The 24,545-nt window shown below is 45.9% G+C and overlaps 1 protein-coding gene across 1 annotated transcript in view; it reads right to left on the bottom strand.

Moving 5' to 3' along the window:
• The window catches only part of SMC3 (structural maintenance of chromosomes 3), a 44,518-nt gene extending 41,972 nt beyond the window's left edge, over window positions 1-2,546 (bottom strand). The window contains exons 1-2 of the mRNA XM_049790589.1: window positions 2,488-2,546; window positions 1,816-1,891 (exon numbers count right to left, since the gene is read on the bottom strand). Of these exons, the coding sequence (XP_049646546.1) occupies window positions 1,816-1,891; window positions 2,488-2,502 (91 nt within the window). The 5' untranslated portion in view covers window positions 2,503-2,546. The remainder of the gene's footprint in view (window positions 1-1,815; window positions 1,892-2,487) is intronic.
• Between the last annotated feature and the right edge of the window lie 21,999 nt (window positions 2,547-24,545).

Genomic DNA, 24,545 nt, shown 5'->3' with positions numbered 1-24,545 from the left:
GAACTCATTCATTCTTCATGGGGAAAATTGAGTACTCGGGGCAGGATTTTTTCTGGCCCTCATTTTTATTCCTTATTTAAGAAAATGTATGTTTTTCCAATATAGTCAGAATTGTTTCCTTCAAAGTCATGTTGCTGCCTAAACTCCATCCAATATGTTATTTGGGGAATTGGGCCTTTTTAAAAATAATCAGGGTTAGATAGATAAGACAAGATCACAAGAATGGGTCTTCATAAAAAGGTTAGTACATATATAGGACAAAGAAGTCTGTCACATGAGCATGACAGGGATGGTGGTCTGCAAAGTCTGGTCATGCTGGAGCCATTCTGCTCACCTTTAATACCAATAAAGAGCCTGGGGATTACAGCTCGGCAGCAGAGCTGAGCTACCCTCTTGTATGTGAAAATGAGAACATAACAATTCCACAGAATGTTGGAGAATACTTTTGCTGGCTTGCTTGCAGGGCAGATCGCTCCGCATTTAATGGTATGTTGAAACTAGAGGATGCTCCACATCAGCCTGACATCGATGAAAGAAATGCACAGAATCCAGAATCTTTAAATATAAGAACCTGATACTAACAACAGCTAAAGTGTGAAAAAGTTTCACCGGGACCACGGAGAATGACTCGGGTTGGACAGAGTGGTATGCCTGGAACCCAGAGTCGGTCTTATGCCAATAAACTTCTGTGGTAATCAGGCCAAGGATTTTTTTCTGTTTTCCCCATATTTTTCTGGACCTATGCAAACAATAGCGATTGTAACCCAACTATAATCATGTTTCTTAAATTAAAAAATATTAAAAAAACCAAAATAGAATACTTTTGCTGGCTCTATCAGCAAAATGAACATTTTGATCTGAAGAGTCTATGGACTGAATATTGTGCTACTGAGTGATCCAACATTACTCAGTTAATGGTGCCCAACAGCCCTGAAAAACAATCATCTCTTCGCCATTTTACAAAAATAAGAAATCTGGGGCCGGAGCGGTGGCGCAGCGATAGGGAGTTTACTCTGCACAGGACTGACCCAGGATGGACCTTGGTTCAATTCCCCCAACGTCCCATATGGTCCCCAAGCCAGGAGCGATCCCAGAGCGTCACCTCCCCCCCTCCAAAAAAGGAGAGAGAAATCTGAAGCCCCTCTGAGGGTAAAGTTTTAAAAAGTAGTTGCCAAATCTAGGATCTGACGCCCATTCTGCTGTCCCCCAAAGTTCTTCCCATCAAGCTGTGTAATCTGTCCTTAGACGTTAAAAGGGAAGATAGGGGCCAGAGAAACAGCATGGAGCCTTGCATGCAGAAGAACGGCGGTTCGAATCCCGGCATCCCGTATATACGGTCCCCCAAGCTTCCAGGAGTGACTTTTGAGTGTAAAGCCAGGAGGAAACCCTGAGCAATGCCGGATGTGACCCCAAAACCAAAAAACTAAATAAACACAAGGGGAGATTGGTGCAGCAGGAGGAGGAGCGAGGAGTGACTAGAGAGTGGGGCATCTCTGAAATGAACAGTGAGCGCTGTCATTTTTAGCAAGTGACATCCTAGTAGCAGGAAAAAAGTTCGCTAAATGCTGTTGCGGGTCCTTCAGCAGACGGAAGCTTAGAAGTGAATGGCAACACTGGCCACTCACAAGGCGCCAGGAGTGCCAAGGCGGGACTGACAGTTCCTAGGACTGAGAGGCGGGACTGTTGTTCCTTCTCCACTGCTTTTCCTACCGTGAGGTCTTGGGAGCGATTGACCCATCAGTGAGGCCGATCACAGCCGTAAATAAAAACGCAACTCGTTCAGGGGAGAAAAGGGGTCGGAGGCGCTGCACTCACCGATGACGTTGTGCTTGGAGCTGAAGGGGTCCACGATGGTCTGGTCCCGGTAGCTTCGGAAGCCCTGGATGATCACCTGCCCGGGAGCCCGGCTCAAGCTCAGCTCGGCGTGAACCGCGGCCCGGGGAGGCTTGGGGGGGCACCCCTTCTCCCCACCCTTCCCACGCCCGGCGGGGCGGGCTTCCGCGGGCCTGGGCCGCAAAGGCTCCTCTGTGTGGGAGATGGCGTGTGGGGGTGTCTGACGGGAAGACCCCAAAAGCCGCACTGGGCGACACGTCAGTCGGGGCGCGAGGCCGGGGGGCGAGAACCCCGGAGGGTCCGACGCGAACGCGCCCCTTGGCTTCCGTGGGCCCTTAGCCGGCGCCCCACACCTCGCCTCCCTCACCTCGCGGCCTCCGCAAAAGGCGCAGGCGCCCCTTTGACAGGCGGAGCGAGGGGCGAAGCGCAGGAGGGCGCCACCCCGAGGCGCGAGGGGGTCCCCGGGCCCGCTCCCCGAATGCCCGCCCAGGCCCCGGGCCGGGCTCCCCCCTCCGCCCAGGCCCCCTCGCGCCCGGGCAGGCCGCGCCCGCCCGCACGAGCACCCCAGGCGCAGAGGCGGCCGGGGCTCCCTCGGGCCTGGGGAGCAGCCGCGCGGGCCCGGGAGGCGGCAAGACCGGGACGGGCCGGCCGTACCTGCTTGATGTACATGGTGGCGCGGCTCCGCTCGGGGCCACGCCGCCCCCGGGAGTCGCAGCCGCGGCCCGGTCAGGTCGGCTCGGCTCGACTCGGCTCGGCTCGGCTCGGTTCGCTCCGCGCGCCCGGACCCTCCCCCGGACCGCTCGCCGCCCTGCAGCCCGACAAGATGGCGGAGCGCGGGAGGCGGGGCCGGCGCGCGGACCGAACCATTCGCCGCGCTCCCCTCACCGCGTGGGGGGCCCCAGAACGCTCGGCTCGTTCTTTCCAGAACGCGAGGCGCCTCGAGCCGCCCTGCCGGCTCGCTTCTGTTCGACGTCGAGTTCTTAAGCCGCCGCGGCCCCAAGGTCAGCGGCTCGCCTCCCGCGGAGAAAGCCGGGTCGCTACGGCTATGCAGCTCCCCCCCAGGCTGCGGCGCCGATGGTCGCGTCCACCAAAGGGGAAAGGTTCGGCGCCAAAGCTGAGAGGGAGTGGGACGGAGAGGGAGCGGGAGAGAGGGAGCGAGGGGCGGAGGGGCCGGGCCGGGCCGGGCGTCCGGCGTGGCCACGTGGTCTCCTCAGACCCGACCCGGAATCCCCGCGGCCCCGTTGACTGCTTCTGCCTGAGGTGATTCGAGGAGCCCGAGGCGCTGAGGCCCGAAGTCCCCACCCCACCCCACCCCCGGTTCGGGATCGCAATTCACTCCCACGGTCGAAAGACTTCATTCTCTCTGGACCATTGGCCGCGCATAGTCTGGAGGGGAGTTTTTCTGGTTTTTTTGTTTTTTGAGTTTTGTTTTCTTGGGGGTGTGGTTTTGGGTCAATTAGGGGTTCCTCCTGACTCTACGCTCAGAAATCGCTCCCAGCAGGCTCAAGGGGGGGGACCCTATGGGATGCCGGGATTCGAACCGCCGTCCTTCTGCATCAAGGCAAACGCCCCACCTGCATGCTATCTCTCCTGCCCCTCGAGAGGAGGTTTTTTAAAAAGCCGAATACGTAAAGGAATGGGGGTGTTCGCGCCCCTCGTGGACTGAGCTGCTCGGTTCTGCCCCGAAATTGGCCTCCAGGAGGGGCCGGGGAGAGAGTCCAGTGGGCAGAGCGCTGGCCCTGCACTAGGCCGAGCCCGGGTTGCGTCCTGGGCAGCCCCGTCCACTTCGCGCAACGCTAGCTAGGAGTAGTTCCGGAGCATTGCCGGTGTGGCCCGAAAACCTAAATAAATAAGTAAATAAAATAATAAATAAGTAAAAACCTAAATGATAAAACAAAATAAAAGATCTCGGGGTGTGGCCAGCTTTTCCAGTAGAGCTCAAGTGGCTTGGTTCTCAGTTCCCACAGCTGCCCGGGGTACGGGTGGAGGGACGGTTCTACCCCGGGCTAGTTTGGGGGTTGACTAATTCCTATCTGAAGACCAGGTAAAATCCTATCCAGCCCCAAGCATTTTAGAGGGGCTGGAAGAGGAGTAGAGCTTGCAGTGTTGGCGGCTGACCCGGGTTTGATCCTCAGAACCCCATATGCTTCTCCAGATCTTTGAGTGCAGAGCACGGCTGCTGTGCCCCACCCCCCAAAAGCAAAATATAAATAACGAAACTTGTGGCTTATGTCCCCATCTATAGCCAATGTTTTTCTTCCCCTCCCCTCGCCTTTGTTATCTGCAGGGTACATGGCACACACTTGGCCTTGGCGCTTGCCCACAGCGGGTGACGCTCCTTAGTTATGAAAGTTCACACCTCTCAGGTGCTGATGCTTGTGGGGTGCTGCACTCACTGCTCGACAGGGGACGCCCTCCTTGGCTGTGGTGTCAGCAGATCTTTTAAGTATGCTCATCAGACATCATCCTTTCAGTTGTGGTCACATGCATTGGATTTTAGTCCAGCACTAAGGAACACGAAAAGCTGCCTGCCACAGACATCAGAGGTGCCAGGCAGGTTCACAATCCTTTCTGGAAGCAGATAATGGGGGCAGGTTAAAAACTGCAACCTCTGCAAGGCAGGTGTTCTGAGCCTTTCAGCATTCTCCACTCCACCAGCTATTGCTATTTTAAAGGCTTTTGCTGACCCCTTAAGTACCCTCTGCCCTCACAAAGGGTCATTTTTTTCCCAGGAGGTAGTTGGCACGGCCAGAATTGGCACAGAGGAATTGTTCACCAAACGGGCATACTGTCTTACTGGAGGTTCCAGAAGTTTCCAAATAACACCGCTTCCAAAAAAAAAAAAAAAGCCTTGCTAATAGTCCAGTTATTGAGAACCATCACAGCCTTTTACGTCAGAACACCCTCATTGGGGCCGGTGAGGTGGCGCTAGAGGTAAGGTGTCTGCCTTGCAAGTACTAGCCAAAGAAGGACCGCGGTTCGATCCCCCCCCCCCCCCGGCATCCCATATGGTCCCCACAAGCCAGGGGCAATTTCTGAGCACTTAGCCAGGAGTAACCCCTGAGCATCAAACGGGTGTGGCCCAGAAAAACAGAACACCCTCATTAATAACACATAGCCTGACTTTCAGTATTTTTATATTTCTCCCTCAATGTCACCTCCACTTGGTAGAACATGAAGGGGGTGGTGGCAGGAAGGAGGAAGGCAGTGATCATAAAAGCTCTTTAAGAATGGAATCTCTTTACTATCTGAAATTTAGGCACACAGCAGTCACAGTTCCTTTTATTAAGTAGCAAAGTGAACTGGCTCCCTGACCTCTTGAGGATGACATGAGAAAGGCTCTGACTAAGGGTTGGACTAAACCCCCAGACGGTGAGGAAAGGTCTGTGGATTCCAGCTTTCCAAATTCATGACTTGGTAGCACATTTTATTACATGATCTCAGTTTGTCTGTAAGCAAAGACAGTCCTTTCGAGCAGCAGAGATGCAGACAGGTCCGCCTGGCAAGGAGTACTGCCCGCCAAGGCTGAGGGTTTGGAGGGAGTGCTTGTCATACCCCTTGTCTGTGCCCTGGGGAAGATGAACCTCTCACTGTCTCTGTTATTTTACCTACAGAATGCTACTTGTTTGGGATTTTTCCTGGTGTGTTGGGGGCATATCTGGCTTAGGGCTTATTCCAGGCTCTGTATGCAGGGATCATTCCTGTTGAGTTTAGGGACTCATATGTAGTGGATTTAATCCCAGTCAGCCATATGCAAGGCAAACCTACCCTACCCATTGTACAGAGCCCCAAGATAAATTTTATTAATAGCTTGTAACAAACTGTGTATTTAAGAAATCTCCAAGAAAAGACAGCAAATGGCTAAATGAGGGAACTTGACCCAAATTTCAGTGACCCATCATAATTATCATTCAACAGATAGTACTGAGCATATTGGGCATGAATAGAACAAAACCTTCTCTATCCTCTCAGATTAAGTAATTGGGGACCTTTTTTTTTTTTTTTTGGTTTTTGGGCCACACCCGGTGACGCTCAGGGGTTACTCCTGGCTATGCGCTCAGAAGTCGCTCCTGGCTTGGGGGACCATATGGGACGCCGGGGGATCGAACCGCGGTCCGTCTCCTAGGCTAGCGCAGGTAAGGCAGGCACCTTACCTCGAGCGCCACCGCCCGGCCCCAATTGGGGACCTTTGAATCAAACTGAAATTGAAGTTAGCAAGACATGAAACAGATTTCAATCACACATTTGGATAGACACAGAGCTCTGTGACTCAAATAGGGAAATAGAATCTGGGGGTTCCATATCATTTTTTATTTTGTTTTGTTTTATTTTGTTTTGAAATCATACCACCAGCAGCCCTCAGGTTACTTCTGGCTCTGCTCTCAGAAATTACTCCTGTCAGGCATGGAGGACCATATGGAATGCCGGGCATTGAAACTTGGGTCAGCCATGTGTCAACCCCAATACTGTCACTTCAGCCTCCATATTATTTTAAAAGAGGAGGAAGGATGTTTAAAATAACATTAGAAGGGACATCAACTTTCCCTGCACCCTGCCTTTCCTCACTTTTGCCTCCTCTCCCTGCCTCTTCTGCATCCCTGCCTTTCCTACACCCCTCTTCTCACTCTGCCTCTCCTGCACTTCTGCCTCTCCTTGCATCCCTGCTGGGCAGGCCCTGTGGTAGTGTCTACTCAGTCATGGCTCCCGTGTCTCTTGAGTTTCTCCTCTGGGGGCGCCCAGGCTGCCGGGCAGCGGGCTTTGCTCAAAAAAAAAAAAAAAAAAAAGGACATCAAAAGACAGGGACTCAGGGACTTAAGGAAAAAATAAATAAATGACTTTTAGGGAAGATAAACAGGTCCACAATGGGCAGTAATTTTTGTGACTTTAGATGTCTTGTGGAGTCTCTATACCTCAATGAGAAAGATCTATTTTCCTGAATGTTCCAAAGTGGGGACTTAGAGGAATTAAGTCTTTTTGAACTTTCCTAGGATACTCTGCTTTTACATAGCTAAGAGATTTCAGAAACCCAGGTTTCTGGGGTTTCTGGGGTTCAAAATAATTTTGTTATGCTGTCAGTCATTTATGGACTTCATGAGGGTTCTCAGAACATTTGTCACTTCCTCCTTCCTAGGTCTGAGAAACATGATGTCATTAGCATCTTATTCTTTTCAGTCATCAGATGATTAAGGACTCCTGGGGCCAGACAGATAGTAAAGTGGGTACAGTGCTTGCCCTGTATGTGGCCAACTCAAGTGTGATTCCCTACACTCCATAAGTTCCCCTCAGGCCTCCCAGGAGTGATCCTTAGCATGGTGCCAGGAATAAACCTGAGTACCACTGAGTGTGACCCATAAACAAACAACAACAACAATGACTGTTCAAATGATATTAGGGAATATTTTAGGTGGGAACAGTGGGGAGCAAAGGAGGTAAGAGCCTCTTCAGGGCCTGAGTTCTACTACCTTGATGTTCTATCTCAGCCTTTTGTTTCTACGAGAGCATCTCTCCTAGGCAGGTTTGGCCTTCTTTTGTCCAGTGTTTGTTCCAGCTAGTTACTGGTCTCCCTGCCTGTGTCCACAAAGAGGCCTTGATTCCTTTTGGTTATTTTAGGGCTTCACACTTTTGGATTATTTTAGGTCCTTTTCTGTTTTGTCTTGTTTTGAGGCCCACCCAATGATGCTCAGAGCTTATTACTGGCTCTGAGCTCAGGAATCACAGATTTCTGTCATCTTGTGTGTTTTCACCTGCTTTTTGTCTTATTTCACGTGGATTTCATAAAGGCTGAACTGGTAGCCCTTCGAGGTATATTGCACAGTTCTTGGATTTGCAGAGTGACTAATGTGTACATTAATTGATTGTTTTTTGTTACTAACATGATTCTAAAAAAGAAAAGAAGAAATGCTTAGGCACTTTGATATTTATGGCCAGATAGTCTTGCCTTTTTTGTTTGTTTGTTTATTTGTTTATTTCTTTTGAAGGGAAATTGGGGGTCAGGCTTTTGGGTGCTACTCCATACTTTGCTGGGGACCACTGCCAGGGGTGTTTGGGAGCCAGGTGGTCTTAGGCCACCAGTGTAGACTGTATGCAAGGGAAGTGCCTTAATCCCTGTTTAGTTCTCAGGCCCTAACCTTGTTTTTTGTTGTCCAAGACAGCCAGACAGACTTGCCTTTGTCCAACCAGACTTACATTTGTGTAACCCAGTAAAGGGATCTAGACAGGTCTCATCAGCCTTGGGCCAATCATCCAAGCGAACAGTAACTACAGGGATGCATTGAGCTAAAGAACTGGAAGTCATAAATTGAAATCTCAGCAGATCATGTCTGACTTAACCATGACTTACCAAACTGACTTGTTAATGAAGTAAGCAATGATCATTGAGATCCTCATTATCATCAGTTACCTAAGCTGGTTTTATTGTCACCATAATAATGCCCCCTGCAAGGAAAGCTAGAGAGTCTGGAGGATGCTGTGCCTCAGTGTCCCACAGTGACCTGGCTAGAGTAGGAAATGTCACCATGAACAATCCTGTAGACTGTGGTTGTTTTCCAGCTCCTGGGCACCATTCCAGGAGTTGTACAATCCAGTGATCTATACAAAGACCTCAATACATTCTCCTCAAACAGGAGAAAAAGAACCTTGGAGGGTGACTGTACTTAATGAATGGTGTCAGTGAAATGGTCTCTCCTCAGATGCCCTTGTGCTGAAGAAGACAGTGAACATCAGTAACTTGATGCCAATCTCCTGACGCACCCACAACAGTGGGTGATAATAATAGTTGTGACAGATGCACCTATACTAAACCATTTTATGGATAGTCTTTTTTTTTTAGTTTGTTTTTGTTTTTTGTTTTTGGGCCACACCTGGCAGTGCTCAGGGGTTAATCCTGGCTGTCTGCTCAGAAATAGCTCCTGGCAGGCACGGGGGACCATATGGGACACCGGGATTCAAACCAACCACCTTTGGTCCTGGATCAGCTGCTTGCAAGGCAAACGCCGCTGTGCTATCTCTCTGGGCCTGGATAGTCTTATTTAATCTTTACAACTATCCTTTGGATAGATGAAGAAATAAGGAAATGGGAGCATTCAATGAATCTTAATTGAAAGCCTCGATGAAAGCCACTAAGGCTTCTCCATAGACTTGTCAGAGTAGTTCGGTGGCTCTTCCACCCAGAAATGGCAGACAGATACATACTAGTTGTTTGAAACATTATTGTCTTGGTTTAGGAGCCAAACATAACTGTGCTCCAGACTTTTTCCTAGCTCTGTGCTCAGGGGTCATTCCTGGCAGTGCTCAGGGACTGTCTAGTACCTGCATGTAGGGAAAATGCTTTTACTGTGCATTGTCTTTCTGGACCTGTTTAGGAACCTTTAAAGATATTACATTTTCAGGTGCAGAATTCAAGAATAGAAAATGTTGTCCAGAGTTAACAACTATATGTTGTCCAGAGTTACCTGTATGGAGAGCAGTGTTGATTATAGACTTTCTTAATATGTGTTCAGGGGACTCCATGGGCCTTCCTGGCAATTCTCAGCCAACCTGTCTGTGACTCCACCTTGGATATTACGTGTATCTTTACCTGCAAGACCCTGCCCACCCTTGGGCGGGGTCTTGGGAAGGTTAGACCTTGGCCTTTGACCCAAGGGATTAGGGTCTTTGCCAGGACGGAGAGGTAAGAGGAGGAGACATGGCTGAAAGAAGTTAAGACGCAGGGCAAGCTAAGGATAGCATGCATAAATGGTTGAGATTGACCACACACATGGTGGATAGGGTATGAATAAAGCTGATACTCCCTGAAGCCTGTCTGAGTGAGTCTGATTCCCGCCGCGACCACCTGAAGATGACCCGCTGGTTAACAAGGGATGGAGCCACGTGGCCAGGGCCTAAGAACAAAGGCCTCCATCCACCATCCAAGCCCATCCTAAGGGCTGAATGCAACACCTGTCCAGTTGTTCAATGTGAGGGGATAAGAATGCGATGCTGCTCAGCCCTGCTGTTCCGGGGATACCCAGGCCATCTCAAAAGTGCTCAGGAGCCTGTAAGGTCACACCCAATGATGCTTGGAAGGCCATGTGGTACTGGGATGAACCCTAACTGCAGTAGTATTTCATGGCTTTAGAATATGTGAGTTTTAAGGTTGGTGGATCAACTATAAACCCAAGATAGAGAAACCTAAGAAAACAAAAGTATTTGTTTGTTCTTACAATTTTTGTTTTGTTTTTGTTTTTTGGCCACACAAATTTGATGCTCAGGGGTTACTCCTGGCTATGTGCTCAGAAATCGCCCCTGGCTTGGGGGGGCCATATGGGATGCTGGAAGATCGAACCGAGATCTGTTCTCGGCTAGCACTTGCAAGGCAGACGCCTTACCTCTAGCGCCACCTCTCCGGCCCCTGTTCTTGTAATTCTTTTCTTACTGATTAGATATAATGTATTTTGCAAATATATACTTAAATGTATAATTTAAAAATATAAACTAGTAGAGAAGCAATGTTTCATTTTAAATTAAAACTGTAATTTACAGACAGATATGAACAAATGTCGGCAGATATATTTTACTCAAGAAAAGACATTCCGGGGCTGGAGAGATAGCACAGGGGTAGGGCATTTGCCTTGCACTCAGCCAATCCAGGACGGACGGTGCTTCGAATCCCAGCATCCCATATGGTCCCTTGTGCCTGCCAGGAGCGATTTCTGAGCACAGTGCCAGTAGTAACCCCTGAGCACTGCAGGGTGTGCCCCCCCCCAAAAAAAAGAAAGATAAAAGACAACCCTAGAGGCAGGAGAGTACAATGAGTAAAGTGCTGGTCTTGCACGCACTGACCCTGATTCGATCTTCAGCATTCTATATGGTCCCTCAAACCATACCATGAGTGTCACTGAGTATAGAGCCAGAAGTAAGCCCTGACCATTGCTGAGTGTGGCCTCCCAGCCCTCCCCAAAAAAGATTCCCTTTCCTAACAGACAGCACCCATAATAATAAAACAGATGATTCTAAAAGTGATTCTGAAAAAATTAAGACATGAAGATGTTGGGTTAGTTTCACTGGAAAGTACTTTTTTTTTTTTTTTTTGATGTATTGAGCTTAGCTCTGTAACTAATACTGGGCTAAAATGAATATGTTGTTTGAAGAGATAACTTAGAACTATATTTAACTATAGAACTAGTTAGGGGCCAGAGAGATAGCACAGTGGTAGGGCATTTGCTTTGCATGCAGCCGATCCAGGACAGTCCAGGATGGTCCAGGATGGATGGTACTTCGAATCCCGACATCCCATATGGTCCTTCGTGCCTGCCAGGAGTGATTTCTGAGCGGAGAGCCAGGAGTATCCCCTGAACGCCACTGGGTGTGACCCAAAAACAAAGCAAAAACCTAGTTAAAAACCTAAGGAACACTTTGAAGGGCAAAATATTAAGTTAGAACCTTGACATTGATAAAAAGCAGTTTCCAGTTGTTTCCAAACAGAAAACTTTGGTTTGTGTCTTACAAGATAGCACTTAGAGATGCAAATTTGAAAAAAATAAAACAAAGCAACACAACTATCAGAGGTCTTAGAAACTATGGATGTGGTTCAGAACAATAGTACCAGTGGGTAGGGCACTTGTTTTGCACACAGCTGACCCAGGTTCAAACTTCAAGATCCTTTACGCTTTCCCACCAGGAGTGATCCATGAGTGCTGAGCCAGGAGTAACCTCTGAGCATCACACAGGTATGACTCAATACCCCTCTGCCCCTACCCGCCCCCCCAAAATGGATGAATTAGTGACAAAGGGAAGGAGATTATTTTACATTTTCCTTAGCCAGTGACATAGATTTATTTCATGTAAATGTGGAAACAGATATAAGGAGTCTCACTTTCTTCTCCCTTCTCCTCCTGCTCCTTCCTCCCCCTTTCCCTTCCCCTCCCCTTTCTTTTCCTCCTCTCCCCACCTCCTTTTCCCTTCTCTCCCATCTCCACTCCTCTCCCCCAGATTGTAAGGTTTGTGCATAAGAATGTTTCTAGAAATATCAAGAGCACCAGCATATCCCTACTTTCTACTTCTCCTTAATGCCATTTCATACCTGGGCTGGGAAATTACTTCTACCTATTGCCTTTGGAAAGAAACAAAGTTCTCTAAAATGTCCAGATGGAAAAAATAAAGAATAAAATAGCCTAGGACTAACCGCAGTTCTATTCCCCAGTGTCCCATATGGTCCCCCAAGCCAGGAGCGACTTCTGAGCGCATAGTCAGGAGTAACCCCTGAACGTCACTGGGTGTGGCCCCCCCAAAAAAAAGTTACATACTAAGATACAATTTCTGTAGGGAAAAGTTTAGAAGAACCTACAAAAACAAAATTGTTACCTTGTGAGTTATAGATGTGGCTCAGTGGTAGAACATGTACTTTGAGAGATCTGGGTTCAATTCTAAATAAAACACACACACACATACACATACACATACATACACACACACACACCCTTTGTAATATTTAAATAATTTTAAAATGCCATGATTCACAATAGTACTAATAGCATTGATGAACCACCAAAGTGCCAATATCATTCTGCTCATCTCCTATCTTACCCAGCCCACCCCTCACACAAGTACACACATACATTAGCAGTTCTGTTGGCAGTAAGTAAAGGTTTGTTTTCCATGATAAGGTCTGAAAGTTTTGAAAACATGGTCTAAGAGCTGAGAGATTTTATAGGACTTAAGACACTTGCCTTGAACACTACCAACTCTGGTTTGTCCCTCAACATTGCATATTGCCCCTGCACACTGCCTGAAGTGATCCCTGAGCATGGAGCCCTGGGCACCCCTAAGTCTGGATCTCCTCCCAATCCTTAATATTGATAAAAAGATGTTCTTCCAAATAAAGAAATGCTATGTTTTGCTCATAATTTTTGCTTAGTTGTAATTGAAAAATGACAAAAGTTATTAACATAAAAGCAATTATCTATATAAATAACTTGCTATAACAGTTAATGAACAGATTTTGCATTTGTTTTATTTTTCTGTTTTCTTTGTTACATTGTATTGATTAAAATATAATTTTTCTGCTTAGTTCAGTGATAAAAACTGAGTTTTTATTTTATGTGTCTTAATTTATTAAACATTACTTAGTTTTTTGTGTTTTATTACATTTTGGCCTGCAACAGATTAAAACTAAAAACTAATTTAGCACAGTTATATTTACAAAAATAATGTTGTACACTCCAAACTATCTGTGAAGTGAGAATGAACTGTCAACATTGCATTTATCACATTTTTGAATGATAGCAATTCCAGAAAGTTAACAAAAACGGAACTTTATACCTTGTTTTGCAATTCACTTATTTATCTTTCCCACTAGAGGGCAGTCAAAAAACACGTATATTATTAGGTGTCTCTGCTGAGAGGAAGGGGAAGGAAACAGCAAGATCAGTTGACCAGTTTTCTACCATACTAAGACTGGCAAAAGGGTTTGAAACTTGGTATCAATGTATTTATAGCTAATATCCAAGATAGTAGGTGAAAATTGGGCAACACAGGCTAGAAAGAGAAAATGGCAAAATGTAAAGGATCCTGTGGATCAATTTTGCAACAGTGAGATATTAACACTACAAAGCTAATTAGTATTCATGTGCCACACACCTTAAGATTAGTAAAATGATAAGTTTTTTGTTTGTTTGTTGTTTTTTGGGTCACACCGGCAGCGTTCAGGGGTTTCTCCTGGCTCTGCGCTCAGAAATCGCCCTTGGCAGACACGGGGGACCTTATGGGATGCCGGGATTCGAACCACCGTCCTTCTGCATGCAAGCAAACACCTTAACTCCAGACTATCTTTCTGGCCCCAAAATGGTAAGTTTTAATTGTATGTATTTTGCCAGAATTAAGTTGTGTGTATGTGTGAGTGTATGTGTGTATGTGTGTGTGTGTGTGTGTGTGTGTGTGTGTGAGAGAGAGAGAGAGAGAGACAGACAGACAGACAGACAGACAGAGAGAGAGACAGAGACAGACAGAGAGACGAGACAGAGAAAGGAGAAAAAGGGAGAGAGATTCTTCAGATCAGAAGCCCAGTGGGCAGGAACTAAGTGCATCGACAACTCCAGCTCACAGATGTAGAAGGAAGTGACAGTGCATAGAGAGGGATACTTTTATTCTGGATAAACTACAAATTTCATAACTTTCTCAACTCACCACCCTCCATTTTTAAACTGATGCTTAGGTAGCCCCTTCTATAACTACTTCATTCAGCATTTTGTGAAATCCACATGCTTTGTTTGCTTCAGGCCATGTTCCAGCCTCATATGGACACTAGGTACTCCGAATGAAATGATGCTGCTTCTAAACTGAGACCACAGAACTGAGACCAAACAGATCCCATGGACAGTTTTTATTTCAAGTCAGCACACCTTCAGCCATTGATTGGACAGTCACACAGAAGTGCTTTCCTGTAAGCATTCTGTTGAAAAAGGGGGGCCGGGCGGTGGCGCTGGAGGTAAGGTGCCTGCCTTGCCTGCGCTAACCTAGGACGGACCGCGGTTTGATCCCCCGGCGTCCCATATGGTCCCCCAAGAAGCCAGGAGCAACTTCTGAGCGCAAAAGCCAGGAGTAACCCCTGAGCCTCACAGGGTGTGGCCCAAAAACCAAAAAAAAAAAAAAAAAAAAGAAAAAGGTAGAAGGGACTGTAAGACTAGAGGTAGAAAACTATTAAGCCACAGAGCCATAAATGGCCAAGCAGTCAATGCCAGTTGCTGGAATATTTAATATATGTCACTTATGACTGTGACAGAACTTAGTGAAAGTGAAATTTTGAAATCCAAAAGAAGAGGACCCCACTCATTGAGGAACTTGTCCATAGCTACATCATTCTAGTTCCGTTTCTATAGGAACACAGGATGTCCTCTCCCCAAAGGCTTCCGAGACATTTTCTGATTCTCACTAAAAGAAAAACATCCCAGCTCTTCCATGAAGCTCAAAAGAAAATAATGGTCACCAATACTTCCCAGATTGCCTCGTCCAGGCCCATATCTCTGAGGGGGAGTAGATTCCCCTTTCTTCATGAACTACAACAGCTCAATGCTATGCCCTCCACATTCCAACAGAAATGGCCCAGCCCCAGCGGCCGCGTGGTCCAGCCTAGGGTAGGGGGCTCGGATCTGGGTCATCCGAGCCCCCTCTCCCCCATTCCTCCGGATCTCCAGGTGGGTTCCTGGGAGGAGCTGATGGGGCACCCGAGGTTTTCCCCACCCCCAGGCCGGGCCGGGCCGGGTCCCTGGCCTAGGGTGGGGAGCAGGTCCCTGAGCTCCGGGCTTGGGAGGGTCTCCCTCCCTTCCCGGAGCAGGATTTTTAGCCGGCGTGGACAGGCAGCTGGCAGGCCCCCCCATGTGCCAGCGGCCGCGTGGTCCAGCCTAGGGTAGGGGTGGTCCAGTTCGGGACACTGGCCTAGGGAGAGGTTTAGGGGGTGGAGTTTGATTTGGTGGGTGGCAGATAGCTGCTTAGCTATATTCAGTCTGTCACTGGTAATTTCATACCAGTCTACATTTTGCAAACTTCAGTAACACATAGTTCTAATCTCTGACCTAAGACATACAGTATATGACAGTATATGTAACAAATCCCAGAACTATTTAGAAGGACATAAATTGAACACATATATCTTTTGAATATTTTAATGGTATTTTCTTTAGCTGATGTAACTATATATTCTTCTACCATGATGTTTCTATTCACTTTTCATCTTGTCTTTTCTTTGTAAGCTGTTCAGTAAGGATCGTTGGTGGAACTGTCCCCCAGTTTGATGCCTATGATTGAACTATGTCATGGAAATTGCTGGTCTTGTTCCTATTGCCTCCAGATGCACCAATAACGCCCCATGGCATTGATTCTTGTTTGCATAGACACACTAAAATGGGAAAACATCATACATACAGATAAGTTCTTATCTAATAAATCTCAGCACAATGTACCTTACACCCTGAACATTGATATAATGACCTGGCACAGGCCTCAGAAGAATGGGCATCCTCCATTCACGCCGGAACCAGGCAAACTAACTACGAAACATCCAAGGTCTTTTACAGCAACAGCTGGAAGCAGTCCTCTGCCAGGAAGGACACTGCCAAGGGTCTGACATCGACCTCTTAAAAAGAGACTTCTGTTTACACTGAGAAGACTTGACAGCAACAATGACCTGCTCTACAGGACATGGTTCTCTCTAGTCCCCCTTAAGTGTGAGGTGAAACGAGAGGATGCTCTGCACCTTCCTGACTGCAATATGGGAGATGCAGACTCCAGGATCTTTAATACAGAAGCATGATACCAACAACAGAGACTATGTGAGGAATGGAGGTGTATTGCCACTACAGACGATGACTTGAATTGAACAAACTAATTTGCCTGGAGCCTGGAGTCAGTCCTGTGCCAGGAAGCTTCAGGGGTAAGGTCTCCTTGTATTTAGACCATAATTTGTCTCTCCATGTCCCTTATGTTTTGGTGGGCCTATGCAAACAAATGCCACTTTAATACCATTTTTTACTATGTTCCCTTGATTCCAATTCTTAAGAAAAACAAGCCACTAAAACTTTTGATGTTAACCTAAACTAGTTAGCAGGTGCATGGAACTAGAGAAATGTATGTTGCCCTCAATGTTTAGGGAGTTACATAGGTCTAATGTCTTTAGATTATATTGTGTGCTGCTAAGAAATAGTATGTACTACAACTGGGGATTTGAGGGACAAAGTAATTGTATTGTACAGGTGTTCAGTTCTGTTTCTATTAGTGTTCTTTGGCTGAAAGTTCAAGGCTGGGATATCATCGATGGGACTACCGAGAACTCTGTTTATGGGTGATTGGGCTTCCACTGTAACTTTACCCGGTCCTCTTTCTTTGCATCTTTGTTGTCATAATTAAAATAATAAAAAAATAATTAAAAAAAAAAGAAATGGCCCAGCCCTGAGTCTGAAATCAAAAAGAGTAGCTAAATCCTCTGATATTAGACTACAGGGATGAAAACTCTGGGTCTATACTTTCAAAAAAGGCTTGGGCCAAACACCCCACACCAGAAAACTCAGCAGCCTCAGGCAGGAAAATGGCCTAGTTCCTCCACTAAGCTCCAAAAGAAAATAATAGCTACAGATACTTCCCATATAGCCTAGTCCAATTTGATACCTCTGTGGTATTCTCCAAAAGATGAGAGAGGGCAGATTCCCATCTCTGCATGAACTATAGCAGCCTAAGGCCTTACCTTACACTCCTACAGAAATGGCCCAGAACTGTGACTTGACTTTACTAGATTTTCAAACCACCAAATTTCTTTCAGATGTATAAGTCCTGGACCATGTGGCTGCATGACACTCATTGTTTTATGGTAGTGTCAGTCCAGTAGTATCACAGCAAATCTGGTGGAAATGTTATATAGAAATCTATCAAGCTCGGTGAACCTAAACAGTAACACAGAAGGCTTAACTAGCACCAACCACAGTGAATTCTTAGACACTGATTTTAGTAACATCATAGAAAAATATAACAATCATTTCTAATTAACCCTCCTTGATCTAAGTTTTGGTAATTCCATTTGCCTTTGTATTGTAACACTGTAAGGTAAATTTGTACCTGCATGGAGGCAGGTTATGGTAGTGGTGAGGGGTTGAGATATTAGGGACACTGGTAAAGGGAAGGTCACACTGGTAGTGAGTTTGGTGTTTGAATATTTAATACATGAAACGATTGAATTAAGAACAACTTAGTAAATGGTAAATGGTGTTATAATAAAAATTAGGAGAAAAAATAAAAGAATCAAATAATCCTGGACCATGGGGTGGCTCAGTTGCTAGAAGTGTCTATCCTGCGAGAATGAGGCCTCAACTTCAGTCCCTGGTGCTACCCACATGTGCCTGAACTTGCTCCTGATTCCAGCTCTGCTGTGTGAGAAGCCCTAGAACCTCAACAGTGTTCGATCTCCATTATATAGCCAGGTGCGTGCAAAGATCTCAGCCAGGAGTGTTATCCCCTTTGAACATGTGTGAGCACACAGTTACCCCTAGTGAGTTGTGCAATGAGAGAGTATCCCAACTAAAAGAACACAGATTCTGGTGAACACATGTGCAAGCCCAGTGATTGAAAGTGTGCAGTCCTGGCTGGAGATGTACAGGGGTCAAGGTACTTGCCTTATATGTGGCTGGATCTGGTTTAATCTTTGAGGTACCACAACATCCCCTTCCCCAACATCACTGGGTGCAACTCTGAGGGCCTTGGAGCATCACAGGGGTATCCCAGAAAACCCCAGGCATCTCAGTTTCCAAGGCCCAGTCTCTTTATTTGTTTTGGGATCACACCCAGCAGCACTCAAGAGTTATTCCTGGTTCTATGCTCAGGAGTGATCCCTGGTGGTGCTCAGGGATATGTAGCAGTGGGAACTCAAGGGAGGGTCATAGTTGATACATCTACATGCAAAGAAAATACCTTACCTCCCTCCTCTATTATCTCCCCCAACTCCCAAGCAAAGTTTTGAGCACCACAGTCAATGTATGTGCCCTGGTCCATAGCAATACCAGCATTAGAAAAGAGAAAATAAGGGGCCGGAGAGATAGCATGGAGGGTAAGGCATTTGCCTTTCATGCAGAAGGTCATCGGTTCAAATCCCGGCGTCCCATATGGTCCCCCGAGCCGGCCAGGAGCGATTTCTGAGCATGAAGCCAGGAGTACCCCTGAGTGCTGCCGGGTGTGACCCAAAAACCAAAAAAAAAAAAAAAAAGAAAAGAGAAAATAAATAAATAGCAAAAGCTAAAATTCTGGGTCTAGGGGAGAAAAATTGAATCAGGCTGTGCCTTGAGGAACCTTTGCAAATCATAACTGTCTATGACTAACCCCCAGCTTCTCTATGTGTAATTGGAATGACTAACAACGGTGGCACCTCATAAAATGTGAGTTTGCAGTTATATGATGTGCAAAGAGATAATACAAGTGGTAGGACACACAACTAGTATGTTGGAGGCCTAAATTCAACCCCCAACACTACTTAGCCCCTCCGGCACTATTGGGAATAGCACTGGGATCCCCTTACCACAAATATCACAGGGCCAAACAAATCATTACACATGCCAAGTACCAAGACCTTCTGGCTGTTCCACTGGGTCAAGTATCTCTGGGAACAGCCACTGTTAAAAAAATAAAAGAAAAAAAGAAAAGAAAAATTAGATATGTGAAGTTCTTAGCACAGTGCTTGGTATGCAGTGAACTCATCATTCCTACCCTCTTCAAATAGCTGAACTAGTTTTTCCAGGTGAGACCCAGTAACTAGTATAGTGAAAAGATCATGGTTTTGGGAATTAGGCCTGGTTTTTAATCCTGTTTCTGTTCATGGACTTTGAGAAGTTCACTTAATAACTCTCAATCTCAGTTTTCTCACCTGTCGAATGGGATGAGACAGACTTCAAAGATCCAATAGACTGTGTGTGGCCTCTACAGCATGTGGTACCAAGACCTGCAATATAGTCATTGCTCAATAAAATGTTATGCGGGACAGGAGAGATAACATAGCGGTAGGGCATTTGCCTTGCAAGCGGCCGACCCAGGACCAATGGTGGTTTGAATCCCGTCATCCCAGATGGTCCCCGTGCCTGCCAGGAGCGATTTCTAAGCAGAGAGCCAGGAGTATCCCCTGAGCACCGCTGGGTGTGGCCCAAAAAACAAAAATAAATAAATAAAATGTTGTTTTGCTTCCTTCCTTCTTTTTGGCTGTCCAATGTCCTACCTACTTGGTCCTAGAATGCAGGACTCAGGGGTGCTTACTCACCTTCAAGAAACAAACATGGAAGTTGAGCAGTTCTGAACTCCAATCCAGTTTCTGACCTGAGCAAGTTATTTTTCTACTTCCTTTTATAGTTCAGCGTTTTCAACCACTGTGCGGTGTGGTACACTAGTGTGCCATGGGAAAAAATTCCAATTTTATCCATAACATGTGGCTTTGACTCACAAATAGATCAATCATTAGATTGTTTCATAATAAAGTAATTATAAAACAATTTCTTTGTGTTGGATTCCTATTCAAGACAATTACTTTATATATAGTCAATATAGGCACAGAATTAATTTTTTTTAACATTTTCTAATGGTGGTGTGCCTCGTGATTTTGTTTTCCTGAAAAAAGTGTGCCTTCGCATAAAAAGGTTATGTCAGTTGTTATGTCAGTTGGATGATGATCCTAATAACACTAACTTCCTGGTGCTGATATGCTCTTTGTCATTGCTCTGTGAATGATTTTTTTTTTTTTTGTGGTTTTTGAGTCACACCTGGCAGTCCTCAGGGGTTACTCCTGGCTTCATGCTCAGAAATTGCTCCTGGCAGGCACGGGGGACCATATGGGATGCCGGGATTCGAACTGATGACCTTCTGCATGAAAGGCAAACGCCTTACCTCCTTGCTATCTCTCCGGCCCCTGTGAATGATTCTTATGGCCTGTAAATATGAGCTTTGAAGAGTTAAGCAATATACCCCCATTCATTCATTCCTCCTTTTATTTGTCTTCCAGGTTGTTCTCTAGCTAGAATGCCCTAGACTGGTAAGATTCTTGCTCTCAAGTTGTTCATAATCTAAATAAGATCGAAGCACTGTCTACGTGATCATGGGCCAAGCGCTTTGGAGAGAGGCTGACTACACAGTGGTTCAATGTCCTCTCCAGGAGTGCAGGAGACATTCTTTTTGTTTTGTTTTGTTTGTTTGTTTGTTAGTTTGTTTTTGGCTTTGGGAGACAACATTCTTACAGGAAACCCAGGTTCAATCCCCTGCATTGTATGGGACCATAGCACCAGCAGAAATTACCCCAGAACATAGTCCTAGAAGCCCCTGAGCACACAGTATGGCCAAAACAAAACAAATGAAATAGAGTTCATGCTCTGTCATTAGACCTTGGCCCCATCACTGTGTGGTAGAGTACCTATTATTTAACCTCTCGGTTCCTCTATAAATTAGGCATTACCACTAATTCATTCATGAGTTGTAATGAAGGTTAAATGGTCTCATTAGGACAGAGCCTGGTCCCTAGCCTCTCCAGTGGGTCATTGAAATAATAGAACACATATGGTTAATAAGCACACCTGATAACAGTTCCATTCAGGGGTGGGGGTGGAGTCTTAATGGAAGGGAAAATTCTGCAGAATTCCTATATCTCAGCCCCTTATATTTTACATTTCAAAATCGACCACCAAACCTGGGACTTTTTTTTGTCAAAAGATCCCTGTTTGCAGACGAGAGAACGTAAGCAGGAAAGGACACCTGGCTACCCCATGGTGAGCAGGCATAATAGACTCCCAGTAGGTCTGAGTTGGAAACCTTGGGACCTCTGCCTCTGTGTGCTTACTGGAAAGGGGTAAGTGTACCCTTTTAGGTTATAACATTTAACATTACTCTCAATATATGTTGTCCTTTGGTCAGTATTCTGTAACAAATTAGCACTTTTTATTTGCTCTCACAAAAGCTTAATATTTCTATTAGATTTTGCATTTTCATTATTATGATTATTGTCCTTTATGTTACTTGACAGAACAACTGTTTTCTATGTCATTGTATTATTGTTGTGAATAATCATGTAAAATGTTCTTTTGTTTGTTTGTTTGTTTTTGTTTTGGGGCCACACCCGGCGGTGCTCAGGGGTTACTCCTGGCTGTCTGCTCAGAAATAGCTCCTGGCAGGCACGGGAGACCATATGGGACACCGAGATTCAAACCAACCACCTTTGGTCCTGGATCGGCTGCTTGCAAGGCAAACGCCACTGTGCTATCTCTCCGGGCCCATGTAAAATGTTTTGAGGTAGTTACTATACCTCAAAAGTATAGTAGTGTACTATATTTATTAATATAACTTCATAACTTTTTTCATTGAGTAGAAATAGTCACATTAAGAAAATAGGGGCCGGAGAGATAGCATGGAGGTAAGGCGTTTGCCTTTCATGCAGGAGGTCCTGCATGTGTCCCATGTGGTCCCCCTCCCCCACCCTGTGCCTGCCAGGAGCAATTTCTGAGCCTGGAGCCAGGAATAACCCCTGAGCACTGCCGGGTGTAACCCAAAAAAAAAAAAAAAAGAAAAAAGAAAAAGAAAAAAGAAAATAGTTTTCTGGGGCCCGGAGAGATAGCACAGCGGTGTTTGCCTTACAAGCAGCCGATCCAGGACCAAAGATGGTTGATTCAAATCCCAGTGTCCCATATGGTCCCCCCGTGCCTGCCAGGAGCTATTTCTGAGCAGACAGCCAGGATTAACCCCTGAGCACCGCCGGGTGTGGCCCCAAAAACAAAAACAAAAAAAAAGGAAAATAGTTTTCTATTGTATAATCCATAAAATCTGGTCATCACAGGTTAAAAATTATTTATGAATTAAGTGTATTTAATAAAATACTATTCTTTAAAATTAAAATAAAATGATTAAGTTAAGAGATTGGAGGTGGGAAATTTTTCTGGATTTTTCAGCTGTGCGCAATGTTATTGCCTTGTCAGGGAAAGAAGGGACAAAGTTGTCAGAGAAATAGCTGGAGGGAAGTGGGGTCAAGTCAAGGAAGGAGTGTATGCTCAGGGGCCTCTGGATTTTCCATGCCCTTTCCCCCATGGGTGCTCTTCCTTTGATCTAAGCTCTCATTTCTTGCTGATTGAGCCACATTCACTCCTATGCACTTGCTCACCTGCCTTCTTCCCCAACTTGCCTTTAGGAACTTAGCCAGTGTCTCCACTCTTTCAGAAGTAGCAGAAGCCAGGAATTCCAATAGGAAGGAATGAGGTTGGCTATCTGCAGTCATCTTCCCTGGCTCTAGATGAGATTTGAGAACAAGGCCCATGAGATTTGGGAAATGTGACTCCAAGCAGATAGATAAACTGCCTTATTAATTATCATGGCACTAACTTGATGACTGGGATGGGAAAGGACAAAAGTCATTAAGAACTTGTTCCTCAGAACTACAGGATAGAGGAGACTTGGAATGGGGAGACCAAAAGCTCTTGTTTGAGTAGAAATATCCTTAGAGGAGAGAGAAGAAAAGTAATCTGAATCTTATTGTCAGAGAAAGCAAAAACATTTTTTTATGAGTCACATCCAGCAGTGCTCAGGGGTTACTCTTGGCTCTGTGCTCATAAATTGCCGGGGCTGGAGAGATAGCACAGTGGTAAAGTGTTTGCCTTGCATGCAGAAGGATGGTGGTTCAAATCACAGCATCCCATATGGTCCCCCGAGCCTGCCGAGGGCAATTTCTGAGCATAGAGCCAGGAGTGGCCCCTGAGTGCTGCCGGGTGTGACCCAAAAACCAAAAAAAAAAAGAAAGAAAGAAATTGCTCCTGGTAGGCACGGGGGACCATATGGGATGCCGAGAATTGAACCCAGGTCCACCCTACTGCTGTGCTATCACTCTGGCCCACAAGATTTCAACAAGAAAAATTTTTTAAAGACCACACACACACACTCAGGACCAGAGCGATAGCACAGCAGTAGGGCATTTGCCTTGCACTTGGCTGACTAAGGACGAACCTGGGTTTGATCCTTAGTATCCCATATGGTTCCCCAAGCCAGGAGCATAGCCAGGAGTAACCCCTGAGTGTTACCAAGTGTGACCCAAAAACAAAACAACAACAACAAAAAAATAAGACCATACACAGGGTCTACCTGTGATCAAGAAAATAAACTTAGAGGTAGAAAAATAAGCTGGCTAGCCATAGGACCCCTGGGCTGACCACTTAGTCCAGGCGAGCATGATTCCCCCCACACCAGGCGGGTCTTCAGGGCCACGCCTGGTTAATCGGGCCCTGGGGGGAGGGGGTGAGAAATTCCTCCCTAGGCATCCAAAAACTACAGAGGCTCGGCTGGGCTCAGAACACTCCGAATGCCAGGATTTCTTGGTGTGTTTGCCTGGTATGTTGGGGGCTCTGGGCAGGACAGCTAGCCATAGGACCCCTGGGCTGACCACTTAGTCCAGGCGAGCATGATTCCCCCCACACCAGGCGGGTCTTCAGGGCCACGCCTGGTTAATCGGGCCCTGGGGGGAGGGGGTGAGAAATTCCTCCCTAGGCATCCAAAAACTACAGAACCGCGTGGGGGCTCACACCCCCGCGCGTACTTCATGTACTTCATGTATTCAGAATATTCCTTATTCTTATGTTACGTTTTCCGTATACAGAATGTTTATTTTGTATTCTGCCCTTTCCCACACCCCTACAAAGCTCTTTTTTACTCCTTAACTCTCTAACCCCCTCTCAAACATCACTAACCTAGTTTACTCTTTTTAACTTCAGTAGTGTACAATCGTAATCACAGTCCAAAGCTGTGCATTGTGTGTGACAACCCCAAACTGTTTCAAGATACATAAAATGGACATGTATTTCTTTAGAATATTTTGTGTTTTTTCTCTGACAGCTATAATTCTTACTAAATGTTGTCTTATACAGTGATGATTCTAACCACTTTTTATCTTCTCTTTTTGAGCTGTTTAACAAGGAATTTTGGTGGAAGAGTCCCCCATTTTAATGCTTATGATTGAACCATGTCATGGGAATCATTGTAATTGTTCTTATGGCCCCCATATGCGCCAATAACACCATGTGGCATTGCTTCTTATTTGCATAGGCACATTAAAATGGGAAAATAGTATAAATACAAATAAGATCCTATCTAATAGAGATTGGAACACACAAATCTTGTAGTGCAAAGGGACCTTACACCCTGAACATTGGCATAACGACCTGGCACAGACCTCAGAAGAAAGGGCATAATCC

This window comes from Suncus etruscus, chromosome 17, assembly GCF_024139225.1.
Source record: "Suncus etruscus isolate mSunEtr1 chromosome 17, mSunEtr1.pri.cur, whole genome shotgun sequence".
Classification (NCBI taxonomy): Eukaryota; Metazoa; Chordata; class Mammalia; order Eulipotyphla; family Soricidae; genus Suncus; species Suncus etruscus.
Note: the sequence above shows the minus strand (reverse complement) of the source record. Positions and strands in the feature narration are given on the sequence as shown.